The 12874-nt window shown below is 39.1% G+C and overlaps 3 protein-coding genes across 3 annotated transcripts; all 3 read right to left on the reverse strand.

Annotated features, from left to right (window-relative positions):
- Positions 1 to 6032: 6032 nt before the first annotated feature.
- Positions 6033 to 6881, reverse strand: LOC146618355 (lysophosphatidic acid receptor 6-like). The gene has a single exon (XM_085371189.1). It carries the CDS (start codon positions 6879 to 6881, stop codon positions 6033 to 6035), a length of 849 nt encoding a protein of 282 aa, XP_085227315.1.
- Positions 6882 to 7815: 934 nt separating this feature from the next.
- On the reverse strand, positions 7816 to 8664 carry LOC146618356 (lysophosphatidic acid receptor 6-like). Its single transcript, XM_085371191.1, has one exon. The coding sequence runs from the start codon at positions 8662 to 8664 to the stop codon at positions 7816 to 7818; it is 849 nt and encodes a 282-aa protein (XP_085227317.1).
- Positions 8665 to 10261: 1597 nt separating this feature from the next.
- LOC146618357 (lysophosphatidic acid receptor 6-like) lies at positions 10262 to 11125 on the reverse strand. Its single transcript, XM_085371186.1, has one exon. It carries the CDS (start codon positions 11123 to 11125, stop codon positions 10262 to 10264), a length of 864 nt encoding a protein of 287 aa, XP_085227312.1.
- Positions 11126 to 12874: the final 1749 nt, after the last annotated feature.

Raw genomic sequence — 12874 nt, forward strand, 5'->3', positions numbered from 1 at the left:
AAATGTTGGATTTCTTTTTTTTTTCTCCAAAGCTTCTGCTCTTGGTATTTGTTTATTTTACAAGAAATCTACAGAAAAGTAAAGTTTTTGTTTATCCAATTTTATGAAATGCAACTGTTTTTGCTTGCAGCCCAACTTCAGGAATAAAGGCAATTTTGGCATCATCAATATTAGATCAGTGTCCATGTTTAAAGGACTGCTGTAGCACCGGATATGTAAGTATCTACACTTCAATGGATACACACAACAACAATTAAAAAACCTAAATATTGGGGGCTGAAAAAAAATCATCAATTTATCAATTTAAGAGTTTTTAAATGTAATTTGTTCTAAAAACAGAGTCAACTTCACAAAGCATGTCTTTATGTGTCTTAACATGTGTATGTGCTGTAACCAAAGACTGATTTGAAGTAATGAATATGATATAATGAATTAATTACTTTTTTGTTACTTGCTTTTTACTTTCGATGATATATTTTTTATGAATTTTGCTGTCTATGTTCTATGTATCATATGGCAATAAAAAGATTTTTGAGAAAATCTGTTTTGAATCTAGTTTTTATATGCTGAATTTTATACTAAGTAGGAATCTTAACCCAAACGTTAATGGTAATATAACCCTTGTGATGGGTTCTGAGTTTCGACTCAATTTTTGGTAACCTCAACTTTAAACATTGGTCAATTTAATCCAATTTTTGGATAGTTATCCTAACCGGGTCAAACCAGTAACCCAACCCTGTTAAGTTGAAACAACCCAGCGTTGGCTCGGTCCATATTTGATCCAGCGTTGGGTTACAAATTGGGTCATTTTTAACCCAGCATTTTTTAGTGTGGACTACTTACTGGTATTTGGATCGCCTGTAAAAATGACTGGTTTAAAACAAATCTCAGCATATTGACATGTTTGATAGCATGAGGGCTTCTATTTCCAGGCAAAATGGACCAGAAGCACTCGTGTTTCCACAGATCTTTCTTAGTTGCAGGGCACGACTAGGGTGTACTGCTGGAATTTCCATTGCATCGGAAAACCTGAAGCAGTCTGAAGTAAAGCTTCCCACAGTTCTTGATCTCCTGCTTAACACAGAGTTAAAGCAGTGATAGTGACAGGTCAGACCAAGGAGCTAGTCTTATGTCACATGCAGACACTCTGGAAATGCTGCCTCTTGGAACTGCAGTCCCAAGCTATCCCCCTGTCCCCCGTGTGTGTTTACAGGCAGGAAGTCTAATACATGTTTTCAAGCATTCTCAGTGGACGCAGCCTATGAAGGGTGCCATTGATGGCCTGCTAACAAAGAACCTCAGGCAAAAAAGATTTCCTCACCATGAACAGTAGTGATGGGATTTCTGGCTGTTTTTGCTCGGCTCACTAAAACGAGCCGGCTCTTTCGGCTCCGAAACGGCTCTTCAGGTTGTTTTGTTGCTTTAATTAATTTATTATTAACAATAATATAAAATTATGCACAAAAGGAATTACTAATGTAAAAAAAAAAAGTCATTTTATTTATATATGTTTATATATGAATATATGCGGTGGCCCCTAGAGACAAAACACGTACAAACTCCAAAACACATTTCTAGTGTTAACTGAACATCCAAAACAGAGCTACCTAGATCACTTAAATTACACAATTGAAAGCATATGTGTATTGTTTGTGTATTTATACACAAGCACTCATATATATTCAAATAATAAAAAAAAATGTTTACCTGTTATTACCACACACCGAATCCGGCCGTTGGTACTTCCTGGCTTGTGTAGCCACTAGGTAACAAAAGCTCAACACTGCGCCCAGCATCCTGAAGCACTTCTGTTGTCTTTTGTACGTGTTTTGGAGTTTGTACGGGCGTCGGAGTTTGTACATGTTTTGGAGTTTGTACGTGCTTTGTCTGTAGGGGCCACCGTAAATATACTTTTATTTATTCACTCCACATAAAATGTAATAAATAAATCATATAATACAAAAACCTACTAGTCACAGTTCAACTTTTAACTATTTAAATTTTCAGCTTTTTCCTTTTAAACCAATTTAAAGTGAAACAACACAAAACACTGCAAACCACAACACAATTAAATATAAATTAAAATATGAAAACAAAAAGAAGATGCACATTCTCTGTCATATGGGCCTGCATGAATAAACTTCCTGAATCCTTTATCATCCGCAACTGAAAATAGTTGTGGATGATTACTATACCTTTCTAATGTGACGTTGTTGTTCCTGGCTCTCTTTCTCTCTCTCTCCCTCCTGCTCTGTTCCTGTGCTACTGCCAGTGTAACTACCGCCCCTCCCCCCTCTTCCCATCGCAAAGCACAAGGCTTGCGTGCGGAGTGAAGCGGGAAAAAAGTGCGAGAGAGTGGGGGAGAGAAAGAAAAAAACCCCACAGCTCCCAATAAGGAGCCGGCTCGTGTCAAAGAACCAGCTCTAAGGCTACGTTCACACTGCAGGTCTTAATGCTCAATTCCGATTTTTTGATCAAATCCGATTTTTTTGTCTGCTCGTTCACACTACAAATAAAATGCGACAGCAAACGCTCTCTAGTGTGAACGCTCAAAGCGGCCCGCATGCGCAAAAGAAGACGTCATACACAACGCGCTCTGTTTAGACCCAGAACAAACTATATTGTTTGACTGATGGCCCTTAATATAAAGACTTCGGACTTCATGTTTCCCGATTTTTGCTTTAAGTTATTTTGTTATTTACATAATAATGTAGATAACCTAATAATGATCCTTATTGCTGTTTTAGAGGAGCGGTGCTTCAAAGGATAGTTGCAGATTTCTGTCAGAACCTGCAGGTTATGCAGTACAAATAAAATGTTAACGTTTCTCCAATGTTGTCTTCCCAGCAGTTTCACCGGATGGCCAGAAAGCGTTCGCGATGTCTTCTCTGGCGCTGATAATTGGCGTCTGTCTTGTGTCAGTGACGTAAAAGACGGATTTAATGCGACTTGACCGTTCACACAGCAGTCGCTTTCTGAGACATCGGATATGTATCGTATTCAGTACCACATACGAAAGTGACCCAGATCGGATTTGAAAATATCGGATTTGTGCCGTTCACACTGTCACACCATGATCGGATATGAGTCGCATAGGGTCAAAAAATCGGATTTGATGCGCTTTCGCCTGCAGTGTGAACGTAGCCTAAGAGCCGTTTCGTTCGTGACTGACACATCACTAATGAACAGGCTGCCTCCAGGGATCCCAGTAGCCTCTTACACCCCATCAACAAAGGTCACATCTTGCACTGTGTAGAAGACTAACTTCTGAACACCAGTTCAGAGAAACTCTTGTAGACTCAGCATTTGTTTTTTTGTTTGTTTGTTTGTTTGGTTTTTTTTGGGGGGGGGGGCAGAGGGGAAGAGGGACAGTGAGAAAGGCCATTAAAAAAGACCAAAATCTCTTGGATCACCTGTTGAGAGAGGAAAAAAGGGAGAAAAAGAGGAAACAAGCAAAAAAGAGAGCAACATAATAAACGCAACACCATCGCATTAATCTAGCTAAATGTAAACCCATATGGAAAAGATATATATAAATCTTATAAACTTTGTATCTGTCTTGCATGAAACTTGTATGAAAAGCATACAAGAGTGAAAACGGATATAAGATCCCTTGAAAAATTATATAAATGAAACTTGTATGTTTTGGATACTTACTAAAACAATATATGAAAGTAATGTGAAAGTGGCCACTTTCATGAGTAAATCATATAAGCCTTACATGATTCACTATATGAAGTAAGCCAAATCTTATGCAAATCTTTTATAAGTTTTTTCTTTTATAAGTTTTTCCTATTTCTTTTCCATATGGGAATAACAGTAAATACTAAAGACCGATAGCGCACAATGTGCTTTGAGGTAGCAGCCAAGATAGGTGTAGTTTGTGTCTATGAACAGCGTATGCCCGTGTGCACACCTGTGTGGGTCAGCACTCTGTGGCTGGCTTATTGCAATAGGTTATCAATTATGGAAATTTTACTATGGTTATTTATGGTGATATAAGCTGATTAACAGTCAAGTTCATATTGCATATGAAAAATGTTTGTATATTTTGTGGGGGGGGGGGTACGGTGACACAGTGGTTAGCACCGTTACCTCACAACAAGAAGGTGCTGAGTTTGACTCTTCTGTTTTTTTAGCAGCAAGTAGAAAAAAACAAACCAACCCATGCTGTGGTTCTGCAAGAAAACAAACAAGTGTTTCCCACAGGGCCAAACATTTAGATCATTTTTACATTTAATACTAAATGGGTGTCTCTCCTATTCCAGTTTTTGTACCATATTTATGCTTCTGTATTTGTATTTGCCATAAAATTTTGAACTTAAGACATCATGTTTGTCTCAAGTAAGCTTATTTCCTAAAATGTTTTAAATTATTAGTGAATGTACTAATTAGTGCATGAATACTGAATAAAACAGCCTGGATTGTTTTGTTTTTTTTGCGTTTGAAACTTTGTGTCAGGGTCCTTAGGTCCTGGATCCACGGTTTTGAGTTTTTCTTTTGAGTTAATGATTTGCTTTTAAGAAATGATTTATATTTAGGTCTTTAGTCTTCTGATGGTAGTCTTGGGTTAGGGTTTTTTTTTTTGCCTCAGGCACACACTTTAGTGTTTTTGTGCCTTTTCTAGCTTTTGTTTATTATAATTTTGTTAGTTCTCTTTGTGATCGCTGTTTGTTCCCCAGTTGTGTCCTATGTCTCTCTGTCTATAATCTCTCTCTGTTGTTTTCTGGTCTCGCTGTTTAGTTATGTCAAGTAAGTCGTGTCTCTGTGTCTGTTTATCTTTTCGTCTGTGTTCCCCAGGTGAATCCACTCTGCTTTGCGACCTCGTGTGTATTTACGCTCTAAATTCTCCTCAATTCTTTGTCATGTTGTCCCTTAATGTTGTGTGTCATTTGCCTTGTGTGTTCCCCATTTTCCTCGTAGTTCCTTAGTTTATAAGTTCCCGATTTCTTACTTCCCTGAGTTAGTATCAGTTTAGGTTAGCATCAGCAATATGTCCTGCACGTGGGTCCACTCCATGCCCACTCCACAGCCAAATTATGACACTTTGATGTTGCAGCAAGAATCTGTTCATGATGCTTAGAGCCCTGAGAAAGTTCAAAATTGCCTAACTGCTTTCGAAACCTCACACCCTCTGTGATTTTCCCCACCAGCAAGATCAGCCAGGCGTGTGCAGCTCCATTTCAGACACAGAAATAGGTTTGAAGTTGACCTCAGAGAATAAACCACAGCGAGCAGATGTTGCAAGCTGCTAAAGGCAGCATAGGAGACGATGTTGTATTGAACAAGCCTTGCAATGAAAAGTTGAAACATTTCTGTTAAAATGTGGTTTGTAACCTGTGCCCTACTGTATCTTGTACTGCAGCAGTGACTTCCGGAGGACAAACCATGATGTTTTTTTTTCTTTAGCTCTCCAGCAGATGAAAACAGTCTGCTTCCTCAACTGAACAATGAGCAAAATGTAAAATAGGCTCTCAATCAACACCCTTTTCTCACACTGTCTTTTTCAACTACTTGAAAAAGACAAGCAGTTAGTTTTGTTTTTGTTTTTGTTTTCTTTTTTAGAAAAATCATCCAAGAGAAGGGTTTAGGAGAAAAATAACAGAAGCGCACTAAACTTTGCACATGAATAGATCCAAATAGTCAAACTAAAAGTGAAAAAATTAACAAAGGATATTGCTTGAAGTTCTTAAGCTGACAACAAGTAGTAACCTCTTGAATGTGTAAACTAAAAAAAGCTTTGCAGCTGTCTTTTTTAAGCTTCAGTTTCTAATACAGCAACCATTCTTTTGGTGGTTGACGCTGTCATGCTGCAGCATAGGTCTAAATAAAACACGAAACCACTACTTCAACTAGCCTTTTCACCATCTGTCTCACACGCAAAGCTTCACAAACATGTTAATGTTGGTTTATTGGTGAAGCCATACAAATTGTTGAACTACAGAAAAGTTTGTGAACAAACACGTTGTTCCTCTTAAAAAATATAGATCCCATTGTAAATCTAATACCAACTTTTGGAAATAGCAGGTCTTTTATCTACAGTTCTCGTTTTTCTTCCAAAAGGAGTCAAAAGAAAAGTAATACAGCAGAGGATCCAAACAGCAGTTAGAAACAGTAAGACACACCAGCGGCATGATTTCTTTGCCATGTGCAGCCATTCCTATAGGCACAGGTAAGAACATGGCAAACAAAACCAAGTTCATGACAAAGATCAGCATAACTTTCATCTTGTTGCTGACCTTTGCAGAGTCACTGAGATGTCTGTGCAGAGTCCAAGACACCATAATGGTGCAAACAATGTTGACTGTTAGCATTGTGACTAATAACACAATCTGAAGGTAAATAACTGCTAATCGAGTTTTACTCAATAAAAGCTCGTAAGAGTCATAAGATTTAAAACAGGTAGGTTGAGTGTGGTCCTGCAAATGTTCTAGAAAGTCCAAACTCTCTGGGATATTCACCACCAGCATAAAACTCCAGACGAATGCTGCTCCTTTCCAGGCATTGGACGAGGTTCTTAAATGGCGTGACCTCAGAGGATAAACCACAGCCAGCAATCTGTCCACACTGATGAAGGTGATAAACATAGCGCTGGAACGGATGTTGTCACGAAAGAGCATTGTAATGATGAGGCACGCCATATTGTTCAGAGGCCAGGTGCCTGTGGCATGAAAGTAGATCCTCATGGGCAAAGAGATGATGAGTAGCAGGTCTGAGAATGCCAGGTTGACCATGAAGACAGCGTGGGGTGATTTAAGGCTGTGGCGGCGAAGAAGAATCCACAGTGCGACTGCATTGAGAGGTAGACCTATCACCATCACGCAGCCAAAGACCCAAGCATAAACCTGTTCATCTTCTGTGGTGCTGTTTGATGTGTTCATGATGAGAAAAGACGTTCTTTTTGGTCCTTTATGAAGTATTGCAGCCAAGCAGCGAACATGTCCTTATGTGCTGTTCATTTGTGCGACGTGAGGGGAGCTAGTATGGAACAGGAAACTCTGGTTGTGGTTGCTGACGTAAATTAAGTTTGCTATTTTCAAATGCAACACATGACACACCAGCTGTGATTAACAACTCTACTGATTAGGATATGAATTATGGCAAGATGAAAGTAAGAGATGATAATGACCAACAGCAGGTCTGAAAAAATCAGATTGCCCCAGCATAAACCTGTGCGGCCATAGTGAATGTTTAATGAGCTCATGGCGATAAAAGAAATGTATACATGCCCTTGATTAAAACTGCAGCTGAGCACAACACTCACACATGTATCTCTGTGGTCTTTAGCTGTGTCAAGTGAGATGACTGGAGAGGTTAAAAAGTCAAGTATTGCAACAGGAAATGTAATGATACAATCTAACAGTCATATTACTTACGTAAAAGAATAAAACAATTTGTTTTTCACATGGTTTAGAATTTTTTATTAATTAATATCTTCTTATACAAAAAAACTAACATAGTTTTATAAGATCAAACAAAGTTTAGAAATAATTGACACGAATGGTTATTAAGGAATAAAAAGCCAGGGATCAAATTTCATAGTAGAACTTGTAATAAACTGTTGAACAAGTAGTTCTTATCAATTTTTGTTCAATGCTGCAAGATGCTTTATATTTCTGGTTTCATATATATATATATATATATATATATATATATATATATATATATATATATATATATACACACACACACACACACACACACACACACACACACACACACACACACACACACACACACACAATCACTTTTTTTTGGAAAATTGGAAAATCTTAATGTGACTGGAATTATAAGTTGAAATAGCATGTTCTAAGGTCACTGCTCTCTTGGCGGATCCGCATCTTCTTTTTTCTTCCAGAAGCCATCAAAGGAAAAGTAATATAAGAATGGATCTAGACAACAGTTCACAGCACTAAGACATATCAATGGCTTTAATTCAGTAGGTTTAACTGTAACTACACCTACTGACAAAGGTAGGAAACAGATAGTAAACAAAACCAAGTTCATGACAAATATCAGCATTACGTTCATCTTGTTGCTGACCTTTGCAGAGTCACTGAGATGTCTGTGCAGTACCCAAGACACCATAACGGTGCACACAATGTTGACTGCTAGCATTGCGACTATTAACACAAGATATACATTTGCTATACCTTTAGTTAAACCTGGTTTCCTTTCAGGACTGAAATCAAAACACCAACTGTCGTTGGCACTTTTTGGAAAGTCCAAAGTCTCTGGAACATTCAATACCAGCACAAATAGCCAGACCACTGCTGCTCCTTTCCAGGCATTGGATGAAGTTCGAAGATGGCGTGACCTCAGAGGATAAACCACAGCCAGAAGTCTGTCCACGCTGATGAAAGTAATGAAGAAGGCGCTGGAGCGGATGTTGTTGCGAAAGAGCATTGTGATGAATTGGCACATTATGTTGCTCAGAGGCCATCTGCGGGTGGCATGAAAGTAGATCCTCATGGGCAAAGAGATGATGACCAGCAGGTCTGATACTGCCAGGTTGACCATGAAGACAGCGTTGGGCGATTGGAGGCTGTGACGACAAAGAAGAATCCACAGTGCGACTGCGTTGAGAGGCAGACCTATCACCATAATGCAGCCAAAGACCCCAGCGTAAACCCTGTCCTCTGTAGTGACATTTGATGCATTCATGATGAAGTTTCTGCCTCCTTATTAACTGAATTGCAGCTGAGCAGCAAACCTTCCACTCTCTGATGATTATCTGTGTGAAGTGAGGGTGGATTAGACTAGGGAGTGTGAAATATTGCAACAGGAAATCTGGTGGTGCAATTCGATCGTGGCCGCTGACGTTAATAGTTATAACATTTTTAAATGAAATATCGTGTTTGACAAATAACAAACATACTTTTTATACAATCTGACACCATTTAGAACCAATACTATTAACATCCGTGGCCTAGGCTAACTGTAAAAGCTGTATTTTTCCCAACTCCCAATGAAAAACAGGTAGCATTAAAACCAGTTGCAAATTTTTACAATGTTTTTTACTATTTTACAGCTATAAACTAGTTTTACCATGAAAAAGACAAACCAAACAGGCTGCAGGTCTACACCAACGCACAAAAGTGTTTCCACAGTTACGGAGCCAGCTATTTCCTTTTTTTCCAAGTAGTTGTGTTATGAGCTCTCGATTTGGATTTTGCATAGAGACATGTAAACTTGAGACTTCCTGTTTTTCACAAATAAGCTTATTTCATAAAATGTTACAAATAATTAGCAAAAAGTGAATGAATTCTCATAAAACAGCCTAGATTATTTTGCTATTTAAAGCTTTGATGATGCAGATTAACCTTTTTATGACTCTTAGAGCCTTGAGAAATTCAAGATTGTTCAAAAGCTTTCAAAACCTCACATCGTCTGTAGTTTCTCTACCAGCAAAATGAGCCAGACGAGCGCAGATCCTTTTCAGGTACAGGACAAGGGTCTAAGATGGCATGGCGTCAAAGGAAAAACCAGAGCCATCAGATGTTCCAAGCTGATGACGGGGATGAAGTTTTCACTGAGAGGATGTTGTTAAAGAGCATTGTGATGAACAGTGTGTGAAGAGTTAAAAAGTTTCACTTACAATGTGGTTTGTTTTACGTGCTTGACAGTATCTTGTTCTGCGGTATGGACTTCCGGAGGTCTTTTTTAAACTCTCCAGCAGATAAAGGCAGGTTGTTTCCTCAGTCGTCAAGTGTAAAAAATGTACAATAAATCAGCTACAGTCCTGAAGCTTTAAATTTAAAGAATAGTTTTATGAAACTGTGAGGCTGACAAGTCTTTTCTCTATGTATCCCACTGCCTAAGCTTCACAAGTACATTTAACTGACAATTATTGTTGAGTTACTGGTGAAAATGTTGTTCGATTTTATTTATATAGCTCCAATTCACAACGACAGTCACCCAAAGGTGCTTTATATTATAAAATAATATTAGAATGAAACCCCCAAAATTGCATGACTCTGATCAAACCTGTGGTAACAGTGGGTAGAAAAAAAGTCCCTTTCTAACAGGAAGAAACCTCCTACAAACCCAGGGTCAGGGAGGGCAGCCATCTGCCACAAATCATTTTGGGGTGAGTGGAAAGACAAGAAAGCAGAGAGAGGCAAGTCAAAAGACACACAATAGTACAATAAGCTCAGTTTCAGAACTTAGGAATTGGGATATTATGCTTGAACTAAATGAGCATTTTGTGCAATAACAAGTTAGTTCACCAAAAAAAAAGAAAAAAATTCATGTCTAGCATCTACATTTCTCCTCCCTTCGTTGCATCTTCCATTTTCTTCCAAAAGGAGTCAAAAGAAAAGTAATACAGCAGAGGATCCAAACAGCAGTTAGAAACAGTAAGACACACCAGCGGCATGATTTCTTTGCCATGTGCAGCCATTCCTATAGGCACAGGTAAGAACATGGCAAACAAAACCAAGTTCATGACAAAGATCAGCATAACTTTCATCTTGTTGCTGACCTTTGCAGAGTCACTGAGATGTCTGTGCAGAGTCCAAGACACCATAATGGTGCAAACAATGTTGACTGTTAGCATTGTGACCAATAACACAATCTGAAGGTAAATAACTGCTAATCGAGTTTTACTCAATAAAAGCTCGTAAGAGTCATAAGATTTAAAACAGGTAGGTTGAGTGTGGTCCTGCAAATGTTCTAGAAAGTCCAAACTCTCTGGGATATTCACCACCAGCATAAAACTCCAGACGAATGCTGCTCCTTTCCAGGCATTGGACGAGGTTCTTAAATGGCGTGACCTCAGAGGATAAACCACAGCCAGCAATCTGTCCACACTGATGAAGGTGATAAACATAGCGCTGGAACGGATGTTGTCACGAAAGAGCATTGTAATGATGAGGCACGCCATATTGTTCAGAGGCCAGGTGCCTGTGGCATGAAAGTAGATCCTCATGGGCAAAGAGATGATGAGTAGCAGGTCTGAGAATGCCAGGTTGACCATGAAGACAGCGTGGGGTGATTTAAGGCTGTGGCGGCGAAGAAGAATCCACAGTGCGACTGCATTGAGAGGTAGACCTATCACCATCACGCAGCCAAAGACCCAAGCATAAACCTGTTCATCTTCTGTGGTGCTGTTTGATGTGTTCATGATGAGAAAAGATGTTCTTTTTGGTCCTTTATGAAGTATTGCAGCCAAGCAGCGAACATGTCCTTCTGTGCTCTTCATCTGTGCTACGTGAGGAGAGCTAGCATGGAACAGGAAACTCTGGTTGTGGTTGCTGACGTAAATTAAGTTTGCTGTTTTCAAATGCAACACATGACACACCAGCTGTGATTAACAACTCTACTCATTAGGATATGAATTATGGCAAGATGAAAGTAAGAGATGATAATGACCAACAGCAGGTCTGAAATAATCAGATTGCCCCAGCACAGGGTTCGGCAACCTGCGGCTCCAGAGCCGCATGCGGCTCTTTAGTCCTTATACTGTGGCTCTGTGTGGAAGTGTATTTAATTCATGTTAGTTCTTTTTTAACTTGTAGTTCTAAATTGGAAGATTATTGTGATATTGAAATATAAAAATAAAATTATATTCTATTATTTTTTCATTGCTCAAAATAAGCGTCACACTCGCAGAAGCCGGTGTACCCGCCGAAACACCATGCATTTATCAAGACTTTCAACCCCAGGTAGGCCAATTATGGATCTTCGGATCCACATTATGTCAGCAGCGATTCTCCACCGTGAACTATGTTAAAAACAAACACCGCTCACGCCTCACAGATGACAACTTACAGTCCTGCGTAGAGATGAAAGTGACTTCGTACAGCCCCGATTTGCAGACGCTGTGCGCAGAGGTTCAGGAGCAGAAGTTCCATTGTAAACATATCACGGCAGACCCGACGATGTTTGCATGAACATGCTTTTCAGCATCTCTTTATTGACCACTTTTCACACACGGTTGTTTACGCATACAGCCGGCTGTAGCTTTTCAGCTCACAGCCCGATACATACCAACACAACAGCATAGATGGCACAGACTTTAAGGCGGTCAGGCGTGATTGCGGGTGCCACTCAGGTGCGTCCGCCTCCGCTGCAGCAGTGCTGCAGACCACGCCCCACCACACAAATTAACCAGGTAAAATACATATTTAGGCAGAATTTTGCAAATATCTATTTTTCATTTTTCAGCAGCATAGTGCTTTTTTTCCAGTTATTTTTTAAAAGTCAGGTCAAGGCTCCAAAAGCCAAAAGGAGATATAAGGGTGGCGGCTCACAACAGTTTTTGTTTGCTACATGGATCATTTTAGTTCAGCATCGTTCCTTTTGTTATATTTCTTTAAGAGTTCAAAATGTGTTAATTACATAAATAAAATGTAATTTTCTCTGTAGCACTTCATGGATTTCATAAGCAACACACTTTAGTTGTTCACACAAAGCATAAAGGTAAAAAAAACCCCAATATATTCAGTGTTATCTTCATTTTAGATGTCAGGAAGTATTTGCGGCTCCCAGTGTTTTCAGTGTTGTCCAAAAGGCTCTTTGGGTTTTCAAGGTTGCTGACCCATGCCCCAGCATAAACCTGTGTGGCCATAGTTAATGTTTAATGTGCTCATGGCGATAAAAGAAATATATACATACCCTTGATTAAAACTGCAGCTAAGCACAACACTCACACATGTATCTCTGTGGTCTTTAGCTGTGTCAAGTGAGATGACTGGAGAGGTTAAAAAGTCAACAGGAAATGTAATGATACAATCTAACAGTCGTATCACTTACGTAAAAGAATAAAACAATTTGTTTTTCACATGGTTTAGATGTTTTTTCATTTAATATCTTCCTTTATAAAAGACAAACAGTTGTATAAGATCTAACAAAGTTTAGAAATAATTGACAC

The sequence above is a fragment of the Diplotaxodon limnothrissa genome, linkage group LG14 (genome assembly GCF_057381915.1).
Source record: "Diplotaxodon limnothrissa isolate DT_005_m linkage group LG14, D_limnothrissa_male_GT1.1, whole genome shotgun sequence".
Lineage (NCBI taxonomy): Eukaryota > Metazoa > Chordata > Actinopteri > Cichliformes > Cichlidae > Diplotaxodon > Diplotaxodon limnothrissa.

What these genes read in the sequence shown, in the direction of transcription:
- LOC146618355 (XM_085371189.1), bottom strand. Translation starts at nt 6,881, where the DNA reads ATGAACACATCAAACAGCACCACAGAAGATGAACAGGTTTATGCTTGG.
- LOC146618357 (XM_085371186.1), bottom strand. Translation starts at nt 11,125, where the DNA reads ATGAACACATCAAACAGCACCACAGAAGATGAACAGGTTTATGCTTGG.
- LOC146618356 (XM_085371191.1), bottom strand. Translation starts at nt 8,664, where the DNA reads ATGAATGCATCAAATGTCACTACAGAGGACAGGGTTTACGCTGGGGTC.